Below are 23055 nucleotides of genomic sequence, written 5' to 3'. Positions count from 1 at the left end.
CTATGGTGTTGAATCTTTAACAAAGGCTTTCTTTATCCAAAATTTTCATCATTGTGCCATTAAATAGGTGGTAATAGATAGAAACGAAACCAGAATTTGAATCTCATAGAATCAGAGTTTAAGGTCAGAAGGGACCACCAGAACATCTAGTCTGACCTCCTGTAACTCACAGGCCGCCAGCCCTACCCAGTGCATGCACACTAAACACAACAACTGAAATGAGACCAAAGTATTGCATCGCACAGGAGACTAGACCGTTATGAGCCATGGGCAGAGAATAGGAGGGACCCAGGTGCACTGGTGCCTGAGGCCCCAAAGATGTCAGGGAAATGCTTAAATGAGAGAGCCCCAGAAAATACTGGCAAGTGACCCACACTCACACTCTGCAGAGGAAGGTGAAAACCCCCCCAAGGTCACTGCCATTCTGACCTGGGAGAGAATTCCTTCCTGACCCCACATTCAGTGATCAGTTGGACCCTGAGCATGTGAACAAGAATCAGCCAGCCAAGTAACTGAGAGAGAATGCTTAGTGCCACCTTAGAGACCTGGCCACCCCCCAAATGTCCCATCTCCAGGCATGGCTATCTCTGATGTGTCAAAGGAAGGAGATAAAAAAAAACCCTGCCAGAATACATGGGGGGAGGAGAATCCTTCCTGTCCTCTGCCAGTGGCTGGCTGAAACCCTGAAGCATGAGCTTTTTAGGAATGTAAGACATAAACCAGATGTGAGCCCTGGGGTTGTTGAGCCCTGCCTCCTACCATCACAAGCAACCCTGATCATGCAATCGCACTGATAAATTTGTCCAAATCTGCCTGAAAATCTCTTTCCCTTCTCTACTTTCGCTCCTGGCTCTTGTGGTGGTATCACATCACTAGTTCTCCAGTCATCAGAGAGCCTTCCAGGCTGGACAGGACCTGAATTTCTATCATAAACACAGAGAGGGTTCCCTCCTTTCGTACTTCTGAAAAAAATCTTCAAGGCCTTTGTAAATCAGAGAAAATGAAAGAAACCAGCCATTTTTTCCCCTTTTTGCAGGTCATGGTTAAAGAGCCCAAAATGCATTTAATGAATAAGGCTGTTAGTCTTGGTGCTATGGTGAAAGTACAGACTTGGTGACATTCTGCCAATTCAGAATTGTAGTTTGTATTTTTTCATCCAGAGATGCTGAAGCATTTATTTATAAACAGCTACAGTGCACAGCTGCCCAAAGAATTGGATAAAGGTTCTTATACCCATTTTACAGATAGTCACCAGATGAAATTTATGCAGCATCTGTGCATTAAGGAATGGATAGGACTCGAGGCTGCTTTTAAACTAGCTTCACAATAAGCAGCTATTGTTTCACCACAGAAGTGGTTGCATTTCAGTACTGTGAGGGTTGTGCCTTGGTGAAAGGCGCTATGTAAGTCCATGTCCTCATTGAAGTGTGAATTGTTAGTGTACACAATTTTTCCAGTAGGGAATTTCCAAGAGCAGATAAAGCCCTAACCCCCAGCTGCTTTCTTATCTTTCCTCTCCAGGTGTCGGCTGTGCCACAGAGCTCAGGCAGTCATGGTCCTGCTATAGCGACCGTCCATAGCGGACATCATCACACTACACCAGTGCAGCCTCATGGAAGCCAGGTGGTGCAGAGTCATGCTCACCCGACCCCTCCAGCAGCACCAGTGCAGGGGCAACAGCAGTTCCAGAGGCTTAAGGTAACACCAAGTTCCAGTTTATCATTCTGTAAAATAGGTGTTTTGAAGGGCAGCATCTGCTTAGTTGGTGGTAGTTTCATCTGCGCAGGTGTCTGATGTGACTGGATGAGAGATCTCAGGTAATAGTTGCTGGTTTTGTAATAATCTTTTTGTAATGAAGGATCGTTAGGCTAGATTTATGGACAACTTGGTGGGAGTTGGAACTTGGCCTTTGGCATGGTGCTCAGAACAAACCCAAGAGTCTGGCACTAGCATTATGTGTAGGGAATACAGAGTCCCATGTAGTCTGTGCTGTACCAGTGTTCATCAGCAAAACCCCTGACTTCTGTGACCTGGTAAACTCTGGGGTGAGCTTTAGTTTGTGTAGCAGCCTAAATGAATGGAAAAATTACATTTTATTGAATGTCAAAAGTAAGTATTGAAGTTCTGTATATTCATTCACTAAAATCTTTAACGCTATCGACTTCTGTCTGCGTTGTGCTGCTGCAGAGCAGGCGGCAGTTTCTGAGGCCTGTGCCAGAAGTTTGGGGGTAATCTGGGGCCCTTGGCTATTGCAGATGTAATACCAGCCTCCCGGAAGAGCCAGTTGGACTGTCTGTTAAAAGCTTTCCTGATGAGCCACAGAAGCCTGGAATTCATGACTTGAAAGCTGGCCCTGTACACTGTTAATATTTCAGTATGAAGAAGGGGATTTAGGCTGTGTAAGCCAAAGACTCCCCCGCCCGTCTCCGTTAATGCATTTTCTTTTCAAATGCTGTAGCAAAATAATGAAATCTGGAATTCTAATCAACAGGTTTAGGGAGGAATGAAGGGGGGCCAAGGAGCTTTGATGCAGAGCCCATGTGTGAAAGGGTTAAACTACCATGGCATCTAGAGGCTTTTCTGAATGTGTTGCTTTGTGTGGGTGGGTGTAGAGGAGATGCTTGGGAGTGAGCAAGGCTCTGTTCTTAGACTGTTTGCAATAAATTCCCTTAACCCCCTCACATTGAAGTGGTTAAATTCAGATCAGCTGTAGTAAGAACACATGTATATGATTTTATGTCTATTTCTTACTCCTCTCTTTTGGAAAACGTATTAAGTGTCTTTCATTGTTCCCACATTAAAACAGTAAACAGAGCAACAGAGCACTTGCTTTCCAGGGGACCTAGTTTCCCATATTCTGGGATCAGATTCTGCTCCTTTTGAAATCAATGGCAAAACCTCTGATGGTTCAAGATCAGGCTTTAGATGAATATGGATTAAAATCTCTTTTTTAATTAACTTTTTAATTAACTTCAGTATTTCCCATACAATAGAACAGGAACAACTCCAGTGTCGGTCTCAGATATTATTCCAGAAGGCTTCTGTTGCATGTAGGAGCTTTCATACCTGTAGACAATCTGGTAATGAGCAAAGTGGGAGATGGATGGCTCTTGCAGTGTATTCATTTGTAGCCCGACTTTCAGATGTAAGAAGCACCCAGAATTCTCACTGAGGGCTGCGGTTGCTCAGACAGCACCTCCTGAAAATCAGAGATTGGTATATGGACCATTCGTAAATAGAAACTAAATGTCCACATGGCCTCCTTGCTGTTTGAGGTACTTCTGAGTTAACATCCACAGTTAGCATTTTCCAAATCCTTATGAGCCAAATTGAAATGTCTGTCTCATGAGTTTTTTGTTTTTTTTAAAAAAAGGGCAAGTGTGTACTTGACAGCAGTAATACATGGAATTTCCTCCTAGGATCCCCCGCCATGTTTATTTTTAGACTTCAGTAGTAATTTCCACAAAAAATGTAGGAAAAATAGTGCATGTCCAGCTCTGAGTTTTTACTAGCAATCACCCCACCCAGTGATGAAATGGTTACTTTGAAGTGTGTTCACTGTGACTATTTCTGCTGACACATACATTGCATCATCACAGAAAAATACCAAGATCTTTCCAGTGTGAGCCCAGCAATAGAATGTGGCTGTATCAAATGGTCAGATAGCACTGATTATAAACTAGCCAATGTTATGATCAGGCTGCTACCTAATTACTTACTCTTAGTGGCTTACTGTAGGCAGGTGCCTTTCCAAATGTGTGTTCGTGTGCAAGAGTGGGCACCCACTTGTCTCTGAGGTGTATTTTTAGCTCCTTTATTTTGCTCTCAGGTGGAGGATGCCCTGTCCTATCTTGACCAGGTGAAGCTGCAGTTTGGTAGTCAGCCTCAGGTCTACAATGATTTCCTGGACATAATGAAGGAATTTAAATCTCAAAGGTAACAACTTATATTCTGCTTTCCTCATATTAGATTAGAGAGAGTGTGTGTGCGCGTGCGCATTTGGGAGATGCAGGCAAGAGATGGTTAGCACTTTCCACTTTGGAGATTATCCATCCCTTGGTAATCTCTAGAGTCCTTTTCCTCCTGTTTGCTCCATCCGTGCTGCTGGTTGGACAGTGCTGGGAAGTGCAGTGTTGGTCAGTATTTTCCATTCTGGAGCCTAAGCCAATCCCCTCATTTGTGCCAAATCTCTGCTTAGAAAGTTGGAGTTCCCAGGTTCAGTCCTTACAGCTGATTCATTTGGTTGTCTGCTTGCCAGTAGGTGCAGAGCGGTCAGACTTGTGACCAAATCACATTGAGTTAGTGTTATTTGGACAAATAAAATTGGCTGTAACGTAAGAACAAGTTAAATAATACATGAGGAAGAATCAGTTTTGTCTTGTTTCCTGGCTCTGTCGCAAGCTAGTGATGGCTAGATAAAAATTTGAATGGAAAGTATAGTTCCGTTGTGTGGGGTTCCCAGTTTGCCAGTGAGCGCCCCTTTGCAAGATCTGTGACCTTTCTATCTTCTTGTTCCTTTTCAGTATTGACACTCCAGGAGTGATCAGCCGCGTGTCTCAGCTCTTCAAAGGTCACCCTGACTTGATCATGGGCTTCAATACCTTCTTGCCACCTGGCTACAAAATTGAGGTGCAGACTAATGACATGGTGAATGTGACAACACCAGGGCAGGTTCACCAGATCCCCACACATGGCCTCCAGCCGCAGCCACAGCCGCAGCCTCAGCATCAATCCCAGCCTTCAGCACAGTCGACCCCCACCCCAGCACAGCCTGCGCCGCAGCCACCACCTGCCAAAATCAGCAAGGTGAGAGACTTTGGATACCACAGGCAGAGTGAAATACCTAGTCCCTGTTTAGAAATGGTAAGAAACTAAAGATTGCAAAAGGCTTAACATTTCATCAAAGGAAATGTAAAAACTGAAGTATCTGTAAAATCACTTTCGCAACTTTTTCACATCATGAAAACTACAGTAAACATGTACGAGTTTGGCTCCGCAGCAGCAGCTGTGAGTGTGCATGTGAATGATAGGATGATCACTCATGGAGACCATCTCTGGAGAGCGGTCATATTGCCTGGTGATATGATACGAGTGTGAAAATAATCGGTCACTGAACTGCCAGCACAGTGAAAAGGACCATATGTGAATATAAATGGTTCTACAGAATTGTCTAGAAAATTACTGACTTTGGAAAAGTCTTAGGATGTAACGTAAATTTTAGATGGAATCTAAAGTGATGGATTTGGTCCAAAACTTCAGAAACTCCTTTTTTTAGTTTTAGATTTGGAGCAGGCAAATTCAGGTATGAAACGGTGACTCTATTTTTGTTACTGTAGCATCTCAAAACCATAGTTTGTGCTCCTGCCTAAATAGTCTCTTTGGCTCCAGCTTACTTTCCTTTCTTAAAAGTTTTTATTTAAAAAAAATAACCAACAAAAAAACCTTACTGATTAGTTTGGAAATATTGCTTTGATTAAAAAACGAATTTGCTATCCAAAATCAATAAATTATTTCAAACCTTTCAATTGGAGACTACCAAAGGAGATGCAAGCCAATGTTATACATTTTATTTGGGGAAAGAAAGATACCCAGAGTCTCTAGCAAAATGTGGTAGAGACCAATATCCGAGGATGGTCTGGTACGCCCAGATGAATGCCTTTTTTAGTTAGCTCAGTTGCATTTGATATGGGGCCCCGATAAAGCAATAGATAAATATTGAACAGAGAGGACTTCTCGATATTCCCCTACATTATTTTTGTTTTCTGCTGAGAAACAGAAATCTTGATGGAAGGGTTGGCAGCTGTATGAAACTCTCATGTAGAATTTTCCATTGTTGTTTGAAGTGTTGTAGCTGTGTTGGTCCCCAGATATGAGAGAAACAAGGTGGGTGAAGTAATATATTTTATTGCACCAACTTCTGCTGGTGGAAGGGACAAGCTTTTCAGCTTCACAGAAGTCCTCCTCAGGTCATATGAGAGAGAGCTCTATGAAGCTTGAAAGCTTGTCCCTTCCGCCAACAGAAAGTGGTCCAATAAACGATATTACCTCACTCACCTTGTATCTGTCATGTAGAATTTTAACATTTGGGGTAATTAATCACTGGAACAATTTGCCTAGGGATATGGTGGATTCTTCTTCTTTTGAAGTCTTTTTTTAATCAAGTTTGGGTGTCTTTGTAAAACATGCATTCTAGCTCAACCAGAAATTATGGACTTAATGCAGGAATCACTGGTGAAATCCTGTGTCCTGTGTTATACAGGAAGCCAGACTAGATGAGCATAACCTTCCCTTTCTCCAAAACTGGTAGCATGCAGCAGGATTCTCTGACAATTAATAGAACCTCAGAGTGATGCACTAGTGGTAGTTCTCTTCTGCCTTTATATAAAAATAACATGCAAAAAATTCATGAAGAGAACATTAAGGTTGGTTGCAAAGTCAAGCACTCAAAAATTAGGAAATCTCAGATTTCAAGTCCCTGCTCCAAAGCGTGGAAGCATCTCAATGAAATGGTTGTAAGCATTTGTTTTAGCATGGACAAAACATGCTTTTCCTTGATCTCCTTCTCAGAACTAGCTGAACTGTTTATGCTGAAACTTTAGCCTGAAGCAGATGCCAGGCATAAGAAACTTGAGCTTGAAGAGTTAGTTTGACAAAGTTAGAAGCAACTGAAAACAAGGTCTTATAATGGTTTAATGTAGTTAAGTTTAAGCCAACCTTAACTACAAGGATTGTTACCAGAACTGCCAGTAACACTCTCCAAAATACAGCTTTGATGCATGTTGGAAGGCAGTGGAAGGTGAAGTATTTTCAGTTGCATTGAAAATTACCAGCTCCAAGTTGGCTCTAGACCCTTCTGTGATTTTGTTGAGCCTCCTACTAAAGGGTAGCTGTGATGAAGTGGGAATGGTCGTAATGTTTTCTCTGAATACTGTGTGGGTGCCTCGGTTTCCCTAAAACATTAAGAACATTCCCACTTCGTCACAGTAGCGACCAAATTTTAAAATCCTAAATTGATTTTCATATTTGTTAGTGTCAGTTATGTGACTGCTAACTGAATATTGGAAAAGGAAAGTATCTTCAGATTCAGTTGCCTGGCTTTATGGAGTACAGGATACCTTCATAATGGAGACAATCACTAGTCACCCTGGAGCAAGTTAAGTCTATGCGGTTTGGTTCCTGTTAATTTGAAATATGAAGACAAAAATGACTCAGCCAAAATCGAGTTGCTCTGTAATGTCAAAATGTTTCCTCACTACTTGAAAGGTGAGGTCTTCCTCTGTTTTACCAAGTGTGCTTTGTGTCAGCTCTTTAGATGATTGTCACATCCTACATTAGTTTTCCTCTGTTTTCTTATATGTATTTATTCGGTACATCCATTAATATTCAGAATCAGTTTTTGAAAATAAAAATAAAATTCCATCCAGGATCAACCATTAGGAAATTTTCTTGTGTGGATGAGCTGCTTATTGTTAAGATAGACAACATTGACTAAGTTTCAGTGTACCTTTCCTCCTCCATCCCCATCAGTGCAAACAAAAATTTGCTGTAACGCTCCCAGCTGTGGAGTTAAGAACACCAAGAAATGAACATGCCACAACCCCCAGTGCTGAAACATACGGGTGGGGCTATTTCACTGGGCATTAGTATCATCAGGGTATGTCCAGCCTACTCAGCCTCTCCATTGGTCAAATCAAAGTATCTTGGGTAGACTGAGAGCTTCCATCTCACAGAGGTACCCTGTGCATGGTGCTCTGCTGTTGGCACCAGTTGTGGGAGCAGCTCCTGCCCCTCTCCACCTCCCCCCACCCCCACTGCAGGTTATTGTGTGCGACTGATTTTGTTGCGTTCTAATACTACATGTTCTCTTCCTAGGATTTGATCTGAATGAAATAAACTACCACAACACAAATCTCTAAGGCAAAACTAAGTGTCCCTTTTCTTCTCAGCCATCACAATTGCAGGCACATACGCCAGCCAGCCAGCAGACTCCCCCAATTCCTCCATATGCATCACCACGTTCTCCACCTGTGCAGCCTCATACACCTGTGACAATCTCTCTTGGAACCACACCGTCCCTGCAGAACAATCAGCCAGTTGAGTTTAATCATGCCATCAACTACGTCAACAAAATCAAGAATCGGTTCCAGGGACAGCCAGACATCTATAAGGCCTTCCTGGAGATCCTCCACACGTATCAGGTTCGTGGAACACTGTATACATGCACTACCCATGCAGGTGCTTTTAAGTATGTATAAATGTGTGTCATGCCTTACCATAGAAAATTAATTTACGCCTGTATTGTGTATTTGAAGGGGGTATGCGGAAGATTGACATACTGACATGCTCATGTAGCAAATAATTAGCTAGAGGGAGAGTGGGGGGCAACTTGTGTATTTCAAACCAGTTTAACTTCGTGTGAGTTAACAGTGCAAAATCAGCATTCGTCTGTAGTTGCAATTATCTGAAATAGTGGGCAGGATTTTTAAACGCAAATGTTGTATGAACCTGGGGCATAAAGGGGTGATGGTTATAATGCATCTACACATGGTAATGTGAAGGAGAGAGAACAAGCTATCCAGCATCGGTACCTTTTCAGTTGATGTTTGCCCCCTGAGCATTTGGAATGACTCTTTGTTTTCAGAGGAGCTGCCAGCCACCATATTCAGTTTTTCTTTCGGTTGCTGATTTTCCAGTTAGCGATACAGGAGCAACAAACATAAACTCTCAATTCAGGAATGAATGTTTTGAGTTGCATTAAGTATTGCTCCCTAGGGAAAGAAAAGCAGAAACTAGGGAAAGCAGCTGTAATGGTTCTTGTTTCCTTTGCTCTCTCACATCCCCCGTTCCTGTGACAGAAAGAGCAGCGGAATGCCAAGGAGGCAGGTGGTAACTACACACCAGCTTTGACAGAGCAGGAGGTGTACGCACAGGTAGCGCGCCTCTTCAAGAACCAGGAGGATTTACTCTCTGAGTTTGGGCAGTTCCTGCCAGATGCTAACAGCTCTGTGGTGAGTTCAACCCCACTAATTTAGTTGGTAGAAAGCTGGCTATGCAAGAAAACTGAGTTCAGAAAAGTACACTGCTTTCCTCTTTGCTAACTGTGTTTTCAGACAGTCCTTCATTGCACATGGGGAAAAGAGGGCAGGGAGTACAGTCTCTGTTGACAAATCTTTAAATGTGACTCCTGTGCCTCAAAGACCTGTTCTAGGACTATAATCACTGCTGTAAAATGCACTGGTCAGCTAGAGCTAAGGTGACGGGATTTCACATGCACCTTTGCCCCAGCGCCAGAAGCTCACATTACTAATAGTCTTGTGGGTTTTTTTAAATAAGCTGTTAAGCAAGACAACTGCAGAGAAAGTGGAGTCAGTGAGAAATGACCATGGTGGTACAATCAAGAAACCCCAGCTCAACAACAAGCAACAAAGACCCAACCAAAATGGCTGTCAAATCAGACGGCACTCAGGAACTGGAGCAACCCCACCAGTGAAGGTAAGAACATGCATAGTTCACAGCTTTTCTCCCAGAAATAATGGTAATGGGCAAAATTGAGGGCACAGAGTAGAATGCACTTTATGTACTTGTTTATATTGAGGCTCAAATTCCAGGTTATGAATAGATTGAGGGCGAAGGAGACCTACCCAGGCTTCTAACTAGACCCTTTTCAGGTCTGCCTTTAAGTGCAGGACTTAGTAGTATCCATACAAAGAGGGCTAGAGACTTAGATGCAGCCTGTGTGAGTAGTGTGTGAGTAGTTACCAGTGGAGAAAGAGGAACAGTGCTTGCTTTCTTCTCTTATGTTGCTAGAGAATACACAGGGATATGTTTATTGATTATATTGTTTTATTTAATAAAGCAGCATTTGGAGGGAGTAGATAGGGAGAAGCCTCAGTAAACCTGACCAAGTGACAGGTTATCTGAAAAGCATGCAATGCTGTTCTCAAGGCATCTGGGGGAAGTAAAAAAGGGGAATAGTTATGGTGTATCCCAGGGGTTGCATTAAATCAAAATTCAATGCAGGTACGTTGGGCTCTTGTTTGTTCTTCCCATGATAAAGGTAATTTGAGAGTTCTGATGAGTCTGTGTTCTGTTAACCAAGCCTTGCTTTTACAAGCTACCAGAGTTTCTGGGTGGATAAGGCTTTGCAATGAAACAGAAATGGCAAAGTGGTCTAGTGTTTGGTTATTGAGGTTGTACGGGTCAAGTTTGCCTCTTTTCTCCCTGTGCTGGTAGTCTTATCCAGGGATCACAGAGCTCTACATTTTGCTTTGTAAAGGAAAGGAACAGCACCCGTCTCTCTAGTAATTTAATCCCACTTGCCTCCAGAATGATGGAGCAAATAACAATAATGGTCAGCTTCCAGCAATCCTCTGAGAATGAGATGTGTAGCTGTGGGAGGGAGGGATCCTTGAAGACCCTGGGAACAAATAAAAGAAGAGAGCAAAGAAATGCAGAAACTATGGGGAGGTGCAAGATTGGAGTAGGTGGGAGAGATTCTGGCAGAAATCTAAAGGAGTTTGTCTTCATTGTTGTTAAGTACAGAACTAATATATTGAGGTGTATTCTGTGCAATGACTGTTGCAAGTGACTTGATGCGTTTTTTCCATCTTTGCATTAAACATTATTTAAAGTTTTGCTGCTAGTGAAAAATAAAGGCTCCTCCTCCTCCACCCCCCCCCCCACCCTACCTCCCCCATGAAACAGGAGTATGGGGAAAGCAATTATGCAAAGTCCAGGGGAAACAAAGAGGGGAGCGAAGTGAATATTTTAATTTTGGGGGACCAGTAGAAACTCAAATATAATTCTCCGCCTAAAAACTTGATGTTGACTGCTCTATTTGAAAGTATAGTACATTCTTGCTATAATGAACCTGTTGGGATCCAAGCCTTTTGTTCGTTATAGCCAGGGGTTTGTTATAGCAAAAAGACAATCAAAACGAATGGGGGTCTGGGGCTCCGGCTTTCAGCCCTGAGCAGTGGGGCTGGGGCTCCAGATTTCAGCCCCAGGAGAGGGGACGGGGGGTAGGGGCCCACTCCTTAGTTTCTGCCCTTGGGCTCAACATATGAGGCTGGATAAAAATTGTGCAAGTATGTGCAACGTGTTTTTGTTTTGTTTTAAACACAGTACAGTATTGTACTGTAGTTGGGCTTCAGGGACCAGGTTCATGATAGCCAAAGGTTTGTAATAATGAAGGGCATTATAGCAAGGGTGTACTGTACATTGGGTGTCGGGGAAGTTGAAACACATGCCCTCACATGATAGCTGTGCAAAATATTGTTATTGCATATTTTAATCCTCCTTTTGTGGTTTTACTTTTGCTTTTTGCAGAAGAAACCAAAGCTGCTTGGTTTAAAGGACCAGTCATTGGCAGAAGCCAGCAAACATGGGGTGGGGACAGAATCTCTGTTCTTCGAGAAGGTGAGTGATGAAATTCTGAATAGACAGTTTTGCACATCTGATTCATGCTCATAGCACATTGGTTTTCTAATGTAACTAAACACAGCGAAGTCTGTGGCGTTCTCTCCAGAATGAGACTTCTGTCATCTTTTAACTACATGTGCCATCAGCTGGTCTATATATCTGATATATATTAATTTAAAAAAATTCTGTGCATGTCCCTGCCCCTAAAGTCCATCTTTGGCTCTTCAGCTGCCTTTGATCCACGGCTTTGTCCCCTCTGGGTAGGTAAAGTTGGCAGCAGAGCATAACTGTCAGGGGTTGTGGCTGCCAGTTGTCATGGAAGACAAAACTCTGCAGGAAAAGGCATCTTTGTTCATAGTTCACATTCATCTTCCGTCACTCTGGGCCCCCTATGCTACTGGTGACATGGCCTACCTTGTTGTGTTGGCAGTGTCACTCTTTCCATTCCCCTCCCCTGTCCAGCTGCATGAAGTGGGGGCAACTTTGCTTAAATGAGTCAGTTGCATTGTAAGCTACATTTTCCTGAGTGGGAACAAACCATGTTGTGCAGTTTTTACCTATTTCTTGCCACATCTCCTGGCCACACAGGCTAGACTGAGGCAGGTAGGCCGTATGAGATGTCTCCAAGTAGTCCCTTGTACTCTTCCCTGAGGTGTCCACAATTTTCTCTCTCCTCCATTGCATGTAGCAGAGCATGTGACCCCAGGTAAATGCTCATTTTAACTACATATCCACGTGCTAGTGACACCATCCTGATCCCTGGGGTATGGCACAGTTTGCAGGACAGGTAATGGTAACCGAAAGCCCACACGTTGCTTGGAAAACACTGAGGTGTTAACCTAAGTAAATGTAGAAATCCTAGCAGGAGAGTCTGAATCACAGTGATGAATAACCTGATGATGCTACTGCTCTATTTGATGTGAAGATGCAAATTGTTCTCATGGGGGAAGGTAACGGGATTTTAAAGAATCTGATTCAGCTGTGTCTTACTGAGAAGAGGAGGATTACAAACACCACTTTGTGGTGATAATGGCAAGCTGGAAAGTTGTGACTGCAGTAGCGTGGATTACTGATTGTTAAGCTACAGTGAATTGTTCTGTTGTCTGGACTTGCAGTTTGCCCTAGTGGGTAGAGGATTACCTGTGTGACGCGTCTGCTTCTAGAAGCAGAACAGCAGACAGCTGTTGTAGTCTCTGCTGACAGTGTTCTATGAACCAGTTTTGACTGAGACTCTTCCCAGTGTTCCCATATTTTGCTCTTCTCCTTATGGGTGGACACAAACATCTTGATTGCTTACCTCTTTGGGATGGAGGAGGATGTCCACTAGGAGAACGGCATGCTTGGATCAGTCGTCATTCTTGCCTCATGGTCTGCGCAAGCCTGAACCAGAGACCCAGTTTAATTTATGCTCTGTTCTATTCTACAGAGGTTCTTATACCTTACCTGTTCACAGTAGTAGTGCATGGGCAGGGGAAATGCATTTAAATGTAATTGCATAAAACTCCCAAGTCAAAAAGAGTGTGTCCGATTCTGGCTGTGAGAGTAACCTCATCTGTTCAGGATAACACCTGAGAGCACAGTATTAAGTCTAGGTTGCACTCATTCTCAACTCTGTATTGACTGTTTTATTCCTCCCATATGTATGTAAGGTCCGCAAGGCTCTGCGTAGCACGGAGGCGTATGAAAATTTTCTTCGTTGCCTGGTTATTTTTAATCAGGAGGTGATTTCCCGGGCTGAGCTTGTGCAGCTAGTTTCTCCGTTCTTGGGGTAAGTGGAGGATGGGCAAATCCATTTCTTTATATGGTCAATGCTTGGAGGTGGGTGACGTTAGGGGATCTAGTCTGTTTTTGTTCGGGAGCTAGGAAGGAAATGCTGACTTGTGTGGCCATGTAAAGAAAGAAAACTTACTGCTGGTTCTGTGGCCCAGCACTCCACAGCTTCAATAGTTTGACTGGGCATCTGATTTCCTGAGCTACCTGCAGCACAAAGTGTGCGCACCAGAGATGGAACGTTAATGTTGACTAGTTTATCTGTGTGCCCTGCTGTTTGCTTAATTCTTTTCACAAAATAACTGGTAGAGAGTTGCCCTTGCAGCAGTGAGCTAATACCAGTTCACCTCTGAGATCCAAATGTGTCACCTCTGAGGTTCCTGTCTCCTCCAGCCCTCCCTGAACACTTCCTATTATGAATGTAGGTGGCAAATTGCCACATGCTACTAGCAGGCCTATGAGATAAAAGGAACACTATCGTACTTTGAGATCCTTTATAAGTACTTTATAAATTCAAAGTGCATTAGATTTTAGATTCTTCTCTTTGGCTGTCCTTCATTGAAGCAAAAGAACAGCCGTTCTTTCTTGCACATTGTCACCTGATTTGATGACCGCCATTTTCCCTTTCTGGTGAAGTGCCTGAAAGAGGCAGTTTTGTGGCTTCCTAGAGACTGAAAAGAATGAAAAGGCAGCTAAGAGGAGTGCAGAAGTGGTGCTGTTATTACTGATCCTTTTACCCTTCTTCAGAAGATCAAACAATGGTGCCCTAGCAGCCTCTTGCTTTGTGATTGTGAACTATTCCCGCCCCCGTAAATATAGTGATTTTGTCTTAACTTTATGATACAGAACATACCAACTCGAAAAAGGAATAATTGCTAACTTCCAAAAGTTAGTAGAGTCACATGGAGCAGATCAGTTTTTGCCCCAAAGCAAATTAATGTCCAGAACAATACACCATGAAGTGCAAAACTGTAAACCAAGAGGGTACAAACCTTTCTTTGGGAGTTGATAGTGAACAAAACAATTCCACCGTAAGTTATGGCAGAGACTGTATGTAAGTTTTATATACATTAGTTATTCTTACATCAGTTTGGGGCTGCAAGGTTAGTATTCCATGCTGCTCTAGACCGAATTAGCACACAAGGCAGAGAAGGAGGCAAAGCGAAGATGATGATAAATTAAATCAAGACCAGAGCCTCGTTTTTCTGGCTGCTGTACAAACACAATATGAAAGACTGCCGCAAACAACTTACAATCTTTGTTTCGCTTCATTGAAACTTGGCAAACTTGGGGTCATTAAGAAAGAGCCTGATGTTAGCTAGAAAAAGTAAAATATTAGACCTAAATCAATAAAAATAACTTTTTAAAATGACTCTTCCTCTCATGTATCTTGTGTGTTCTGAGCTAGAACAGGAACTATCTATATCTGGAAAGGTACAGTAAAGCTCACTTTGTTATTTTAGAGCTGGAGACATTAGTCCCTCTGTCATGTAATGACAAAAATGCAATAAATGATTAATTAGCATTAGTAATAAGGCTAGAAGCTTCTCTTATTGCTGAAGCTTTGTAGGAGATCACAGAAATGTAGGACTGGAAGGGACCTTGATAGGTCGTCTAGTTCAGTCCCCTGTGCTGAGGCAGAACTAAGTATTATCTAGATCATGCCTGGCAGATGATTGTCCAGTCTGTTCTCAAAAACCTCTGAGGGTGGAGATTCCACAATCTCACTAGGTAATTTGTTCCAGTGCTTAACTATCCTTACAGTTCTAATGTCTAACCTAAATCTCCCTTGCTGCAATTTAAGGCCACTACTTCTTGATCTGTCCTCAGTGGTTAAGGAGAATAATTTATCACCCTCCTCTCTTACTAAACAAACCCATGTTTTTCTCCCCCCTCCCCACCCCCCCACCCCCCCCCGCTCCCCTCCATCTTTCCTCATAGGTCATGTTTTCTAAACCTTTAATCATTTTTGTTGCTCTCCTTTGGACTTTCTCCAGTTTGTCCACGTCTTTCCAGAAGTGTGGCACCCAGAACTGGACACACTACTCCAGTTGAGGCCTTAACAGTGCTGAGGAGAGTGGAAGAATTACTTGTGTGTTGCTTACAACACTCCTGCTAATACATCCCAGAATGATGTTCGCTTTTTTGCAACAGTGTTACATTGTTGACTCATATTTAGTTTGTGATCCACTATAACCCCCCAGCCTTTTCTGTAGTACTCCTTCCTAGGCAGCCCTTTCCCATTTTATATTTGTGCAATTGATTATTTCTTCCAAAGTGTAGTACTTTGCATTTGTGTTTATTGAATTTCATCCTGTTTATTTCTGACCACTTCTCAAGTTTGTCAAGATCATTTTGAAGTCTAATCCTGTCCTCAAAAAAGCTCGCAACCCCTCCCAGTTGGTATATTCCACAAACTTTATAAGTGCACTCTCTCTGCCATTCTCCAAATCATTTATGAAGATACTGAATAGAACCGGACCCAGGACAGATCCCTGTGGGATCCCTCTCGATATCTCTTGCAGCATGATTGTGAACCATTGATAACTACTCTCTGAGTATGCTTTTCCAACCAGTTGTGCACCCACCTTTTACTAGGTTCATCTAGGCTATATTTCCCTAATGTGTTTATGAGGAGGTCATGTGAGACCGTATCAAAAGCTTTACTAAAGTCAAGATATATCACATCTTCTGCTTCCCCCCCCTTCCACAAGGCTTGTTACCCTGTCAAAGAAGGATATTAAGTTTGTCTGACATGATTTGTTCTTGGCAAATCCATGTTGACTGTTACTTATTGCCTTCTTTTCTTCTAGGTACTTACAAATTGATTTTGATTTGCTCCATTATCTTTCTGGGTACAGACATTAAGATGACTGATCTGTAATTCCTTGTATTGTCCTTATTCCATTTTTTACAGATAGTTACTCTATTTGCCCTTTTTGAGCCCTCTGGGATCTCACCTGTCCTCCACGAGTTCTCAAAAATAATCACTAATGGCTCAGAGATCTCTTCAGCCAGTTCCTTAAGTATTCTAGGATGTATTTAATCAGGCCCTAGTCACTTGAAGACATCTAACGTGTCTACGTAATTCTAAACTTTTCTTTTCCTATTTTAGCCTCAGATCCTAGCCCATTTATACTGATGTTCATTGTGTTAATTGTCCGAGCACTGCTAACTTTTTTTGTGACAACTAAAATGAAAAAGGCATTTAACACTTCAGCCATGGCTGTGTTTTCTGTGAGTGTGTTTCCCTCCTCATTAAGTTAATGGGCCTGTCCTTGGTTTTCCTTTTGCTTCTAATGCATTTGTAAAATGTTTTCTTGTAACTCTTCATGTCCCTAGCCAGTTTAATCTTGTTTTGTGCCTTGGCCTTTCTAATTTTGTCCCTGTGTACTTGTGGTGTTGTGGGTTTTTTTATATTCCTCCTTTGTAATTTGACTTAGTTTTCACTTTCTGCATGCTTTGTTTTGAGTTTCAGTATGTTGAAGATCTCTTGATTAAGCCAGGGTGGTCTCTTCATACATCCATCCTTCCCTATGCACTGGGATAGTTTGCTCTTGTAACCTTATAAGGTCTCTTTTAAAAAACTGCCAATTTTCCTGAAGTCCCTGAGACTTGCTTCCCACAGGATCTTACCTACCAATTCTGTGAGTTTTCTGAAGTCTGCCTTCTTGAAGTCCATTGTCATAAACTCTTATTTCATTATCACTTTCACCCAAGCTGCATTCCACCTTCAAATTCTCAGCCAGTTCCTCTCTTTGTTAGACTCAAATCTAGAATAGCCTCTGCTCTAGTCACTTTCTTCACCGTCTATAATAAAAAGTTGTCTCCAGTGCATTCCAAGAACTTGTTGGATAATCTGTGCCCTACTGTATTATTTTCTCAACAGGTGGTTGGGTAGTTGAAGTCCCCCATCACTACCACGTCCTATTGTTTTGGATAATTTTATTAGTTGTTTAAAAAAAAAAAAAAGGCATATCCACCTATTCTTCCTGGTTTGGTGGTCTATCGTGGGCACCTACCATAACATCACCCTTGTTTTTCTTACCTCTTTTATCCTTACCCAGAGACTTTCAACAGGTTTGCCTCCCATTTCTATCTCATCCTCAGTGCAAGTGCATACGTCTTTGATATACAAGGCAACCCCTTCTCTGGTTTTTCCCCTGCTTGTCCTTTCTGAACAAGCTTATCTTTCTATACCAATAGTCCAGTCATGTGAATTATCCCACCAAGTTTCTGTGATGCCAGTTATGTCGTAACTGTGATTATTCACTAGTATTTCTAGTTCTTCCTGTATTGGTTTTAGTTTCTAATAAGGCCTGCAGAGAGTAAGATTATTTTTTCACAAGCAGAATCCACTTCAGTTACCAATATCTATGTGCTTACATATCAGCTGGTATTTTCTAAATCTTCCACCTAATTGTGCAACACCAGCTGAAGCTTTGGTGGTGTGAGGTTCACTCTTCAAAGGTGGAATTTTTCTTCAGTGGAGTCCTAGAATCAGTATTCAACTTCTTTACCCCTTTCCAATCAGGAAAGTAATGATCTATTTTAAGGCTGAGTCCCTGAATGGCAGATAGGTTAGAAACCAGCCAACTGGCTTTTATATCTAACCTAAATGGTCAGAGATTCAGTTTGAAAATGTTGTCAGAGTGCTCCTGGCAAGTCTTGCCTGCTCTGGGAGAAGCTGCAGACCCAGTTCCTTATATGAACCCAGCTTTTGAGATGAGTGAGGATGAGGCAGAAGAAAAGTGTTTGATCTCAGACATCATGGCAACAGCCTCCCAGATGTGAAGGCATTTGCCACCAAAAAAAATAGCCTTCAAGATGAATAGAAGCAGGAGCAATCCAAAGAAAAACAGAATGACTTTCTGCACTGGCATCCACTTACAGGCCACCTCAAAGTGCAGTTGAGTGGCCAAGAGTCTTCTGTCCCCAGATGTGACTTCCAAGGGCCGTCTTGGATCGTCTCTCAAGTGGCAGCTCTGACCCAATATCTGAGAGCACTGGTATTTGATTTCTAAGTCGCTACAGTTTTCAAGGCTTTCTTGTATGTTTCTTTTCCCTTAGGAAATTCCCAGAACTGTTCACTTGGTTTAAAAACTTTCTGGGTTACAAAGAGTCTGTTCACATGGAGACATTTCCAAAAGAACGGGCTACAGAGGGGATTGCCATGGAGATAGACTATGCCTCTTGTAAGAGACTGGGCTCCAGCTACCGAGCCTTGCCCAAGAGTTACCAGCAGCCCAAGTGCACAGGGCGGACTCCGCTATGTAAAGAGGTAAGGCACTCTAGCCAAAGGAATTGCATGCTGGGGGAAGCCCATTTCCAGTCTGCTAGGACTTGAGTGGTAGCTGGTAGAAAAGAGCAATAAGGGGAGTTGACTGCATAACTCTAGTATGCTGAAAAGTTGCAAAGTCAAGCACTCAGAAGTTAGGAAATGCTAAAGCTGGCCAGTACAACCTTAATTCGCCCACATGTGCAAATGTATTATGATATAGTCTTCAATTTCATCATCACATACTATTTTTTCCACAGAACCCCTGCCTCATTCAGTAGTAGTGCAGCTACCAGCTGTGTGAGAGAGCGTGAGAGTGAAAACAGATTCCTCACAAAATTGTGTTTTCTGAGAATTCCATAAAGTTTTCCTTCGTTTCAGTTGTGGTGTGTATGTACACCAGAAAAACTTTATGGGATTCTCAGAATACATAATTTAAAAAGAATCTGTCCAGTTTATAGAGACTTCACAGATCAACAACCAGAGTTTCATTTTCTGGTCTCCTGGCAGGAGGTGCAGAGTCAGGGGATGTGCACAGTCCTTGCTGTGCTCTGTAACGACCTTTTTTTGATCAATGCAGGAATGGTGCTGGCTAGTACTGTTCACCTATCAGCTGAGGAAGGCTAGTGGTTCTGATGTGGGTGGGATAGGGACTTTTACAGGAGGTTAGCTAAGTTCCTAGTGGTTTATAGGAGGGATTAAGAGGATTCCCTGGAGAAGAGGGGAACCCCAGAGCACAGCTAAATGTCTTGCCTAGATGGCTGTGAAGATCTTTGCCACCACAAATGTTGCCACAAGATTCCGTCTGAGGGGATAGGCAGGGCTTTGCTCATGATGCCATGGAGAAGGAAAGGCAGGATGTAGCTGACCGGTTACCCGCAAATGGAAGTGCTTTTTTGTTGTAGGTGATAAGCATTTAATTGGACTGATGGTAGGCTAGCGTAAAATAACATGGTGAAAACCAGCTGCATCATTTGAAAACCTTACTGTAACATGTCTCTAAAGGATGACCTCTGTGGTATCCTAACAAACTCTGTCTTGCAGGAGTTTAGTGATTCAGCCTCTCACACTTCAGGGTCTGTGAAAATGGGCCAAAGTTTTCAAACTTGCTTGGCTGAGATTGGTCTCCCAATCTGTATTTTGGCACCTTGCCTCTTTTTTCAGAGGTTCTGAGAAATCCCAGTTCCCACTGAAGTCGGTGGAAGTTCAGTTGCTCAGGACCTTTGAGAATGAGGCCAAGGTGCCAGAGTATGGATTTAAGCACCTGACTAGGTTTATATCTATGTTTGAATATAAAGTCCCTACAAAAAGCCATGGGCACCTTAACAATTAATTATACTTACAATAATCCAGTGAGACCACCCAGCATCATTAAACAATCATATTAACAGAACAAATTTAACTCAGCCAGCCAATAAATCCAAAGCAACAGAAATACTACTTTTACCCTTCTTTTTGACTTCCCTAGGAGAAAAACCCCTAGCTTTCCCCGCAGACAACGTCAAATCATTGGCTTTTGCAGTATGCCCAAAAGGTCGAGTTTTGGCTATAAGGGGTCCTGTGGTATGTACAGGAGAGAGTGTTCACCAAGGAAAAGAGACCATGGATGTAGGGAATCTGAGATTCCTTGTCAGAGGAACATGTGATGATATAAATTTGGGTGTCTGCTTCTCTGATGACTCAGAGAAAAGATCCCTCAGTCTTCTGCTTTTCTCCTGCACCTAAGGTTTTGAATGATACTTGGGTATCCTTCCCTTCCTGGTCTGAGGATTCCACCTTTGTTAGCTCCAAGAAGACACAATACGAAGAACACATCTACAGATGTGAGGATGAGCGTTTTGAGGTAGAAGTTCTTCCAAAATCATTTCTTGGGAAGTCTGGGATTCTATGAACTGCCTAGCTGTATGGTATAATACTGCTTAAATACTGATGCCCGGAATCATTTTTTCTGAGTGACCCATGTCTCACATGGTTATAGGATCATAGAATCATAAAAATGTAGGACTGGAAATAACCTCAAGAAGTCATCGAGTCTAGCTCCCTGCACTGAGTTGGACCAGGTAAATCTAAACAATCCCTGACAGAAGTTTGTCCAACCTGTTCTTAAAAACCTTTAATGACAGAGAGTTCACAGTCTTCCTTAGAAGCCTATTTCAGTGCTTAATTACCCTTATAGTTAGAAAGTTTCCTAATATCTAACCTAAATCTCCCTTGCTGCAGATTAAGCCCATTACTACTTGTCCTGCCTTTGGTGGACATGGTTATGCTTCTAATTAAGGACTATTCAGCCTTTGTGAATACAAGGAGCAAAATTCAAGTAACTGCTTCTGATCACCAACCCCTTCCCTTCCAGCCCATTGACTTTATCCTGGTCAGTAGCTTTGGCACAGCTTTCTTCCTCTTCAGTTTAGGTCATTCCAAATAAAACTGTTCAATGACAGGTGCATAATTAATGCTTCCTTTTATTAGCTACGTAGTACATAGGGGCTGAAATAAATCCCCGTGTTAAGTCTGAAAAATGACATTTACAGAGTGTTTAAATGATTGACACTCCAAGTGGAAGTCAGCTCAGCAATTATTTGCCTATGCTAAGATTTATGACTTCCTTTTGTAGTAATGCTGTCAATTGTGTACCTCCCACACATGGAAAATCTTATTTCCTAAAGGAAGCATTTTGGTAACCTGTAACTTCTTGTGGAAAGATGCAATACTGTATAGGAAGCAGATGAAATATAGGTAGATTAGAACAACCAAATGTGGAAATATTAAACCATTTCTCAAGTGCCTCCTGTTTTACATGCAAAGCATTACAAAAGTATTAAGTTCTTGTTTTGCTTCACTTAAATGTTAGGGTAAGTCTACACTTAAAACACGGCAGCTGTTCTGATGCAACGCATAAGTGAAGACGCTCCCATGCCCATGGGAGAGCTTCTCCCATCAGCTTAGTTAATCCACCTCCCTGAGACATGATAGCTGTGTCAATGGGAGACACTCTCCTGTTGACATGACCCTGTCTACACAGGGGACTAGGTTGATGTAATTACATTGCTCAGTGTGGATTTTTCAGACCCCTGAGCAACATAGTTACACCAATATAGGTCTATAGTGTAGACCCGACCTTTATTTCCAGCAAGTAATATTGTACTATGGCTAACGCATCTTCCCTTTCAGCTGGATGTTGTCTTGGAGACCAACCTGGCAACAATCAGAGTCTTAGAGGCAATCCAAAAGAAACTCTCCCGCTTGTCTGCTGAGGAGCAAGCCAAATTCCGGCTGGACAACACTCTGGGTGGCACATCGGAGGTGATCCACCGCAAGGCGCTGCAGAGGATATATGCTGACAAAGCAGCCGACATCATAGATGGGCTGAGGAAAAACCCATCTGTTGCAGTTCCTATTGTGCTGAAAAGGTACTTCCCAGGTTTTGGCATTATTACTCGTGTTTGGGTAAAAATCATCGTACACTAGGCACTATCCAAACGTATAATACACGTAGAGGCTCCAGTTCAGGAAAGCATACAGTCTGAGAAATGCAGATTCTTTTTATGTTATAATAAGTTGTTGCGTTTCATATTACCCAGCTACTATTGTGTCCATTAAAGCCAAAACATCACTGGCCCTGCTGGCAGGGTATGAATTTTTTCTTTTTCCTACCCAAGATATGGCAGCCTTGAGTTCAGAAATCAAGATGGGGTGGGGTTCTGTGTTGTCAGTTTTGAACACAACTGAGTTTGATCCCATTATAAATCCCACCTGTGAAAGTGAACAAGGCTTTGAAGTGCAGAGTCTGTACTGGATTCAGGTTCCAACTCAAAGAATACTACGTTCTACTGCCAGCCTCCTGACCAGAAAAAGGAAGTGAGTGCACAACACTGAGCGGGGCCAGAGACCGCTGTCTTGAATAACAGTTATAACTGGCAGTTTCAACTCCCCACATATAAAATGTCAGCCTCCGAATAAGGTGAGGAGAAGGAGTTTTTCAGTATTTTAAATGATTACTTCTTGTAATTGCTAGTCTGTAGCTACGCAAGAGGAGAGGTTATTGACTTAGACCTGAATAACAGTCAGATATTGAATCAAGAAATAAGTATGGTCAAACCATCGAGGGGTAGCAACCACAATATATAACAGTCCAGCATCCTTGGTAGAAGGGATTATACTAAAAATTGTGATATGCGATTTAGGAAAGCAGAAGCTAAGTCAAAAGTTGGACAGTTTTACGATCTTTAAAGCATAGGTTCCTGACCTGTAGACTACAGGTCGTCAATGTGGTCTTGAATAGAAAAAGAGGTGGTCGACAGAATCTTCTTATACATCCTCAATCTCTGCTATGAATTGAAGCAAATATCCCATTACTGTATGTTGAAAAAACTAACAAATCCCCCAGCTAGCTGGAATTCTGTGTTGTAGTCACCCTATCTCGAGAAGGACATCTCATTAACAAAGGGCTCAGAAACGAGCAGGTGGAGGGAAAGATGAGACATGGGAAGACTGTGAGAAGTGATTGATGGTAATGAAACTATTTAAGTTTGAGAGATGGTGGAATCAGAGGGGTTTTTCCAGAGGTATACAAAATATGATTGCTG

At 42.4% G+C, this 23055-nt stretch overlaps 1 protein-coding gene across 2 annotated transcripts in view; it reads left to right on the top strand.

Annotated features, from left to right (window-relative positions):
- The window catches only part of SIN3A (SIN3 transcription regulator family member A), a 53342-nt gene that overhangs the window by 15853 nt on the left and 14434 nt on the right, over nucleotides 1-23055 (top strand). For both annotated transcript variants that reach the window (XM_074966026.1, XM_074966027.1), the window contains exons 3-13: nucleotides 1522-1698; nucleotides 3830-3936; nucleotides 4524-4806; nucleotides 7947-8198; nucleotides 8856-9008; nucleotides 9334-9492; nucleotides 11329-11418; nucleotides 13071-13189; nucleotides 18262-18472; nucleotides 20196-20312; nucleotides 21641-21879. In XM_074966026.1, the coding sequence (XP_074822127.1) occupies nucleotides 1522-1698; nucleotides 3830-3936; nucleotides 4524-4806; nucleotides 7947-8198; nucleotides 8856-9008; nucleotides 9334-9492; nucleotides 11329-11418; nucleotides 13071-13189; nucleotides 18262-18472; nucleotides 20196-20312; nucleotides 21641-21879 (1907 nt within the window). The remainder of the gene's footprint in view (nucleotides 1-1521; nucleotides 1699-3829; nucleotides 3937-4523; nucleotides 4807-7946; nucleotides 8199-8855; nucleotides 9009-9333; nucleotides 9493-11328; nucleotides 11419-13070; nucleotides 13190-18261; nucleotides 18473-20195; nucleotides 20313-21640; nucleotides 21880-23055) is intronic.

Source organism: Natator depressus, chromosome 10 (genome assembly GCF_965152275.1).
Source record: "Natator depressus isolate rNatDep1 chromosome 10, rNatDep2.hap1, whole genome shotgun sequence".
Classification (NCBI taxonomy): Eukaryota; Metazoa; Chordata; order Testudines; family Cheloniidae; genus Natator; species Natator depressus.
Note: the sequence above shows the minus strand (reverse complement) of the source record. Positions and strands in the feature narration are given on the sequence as shown.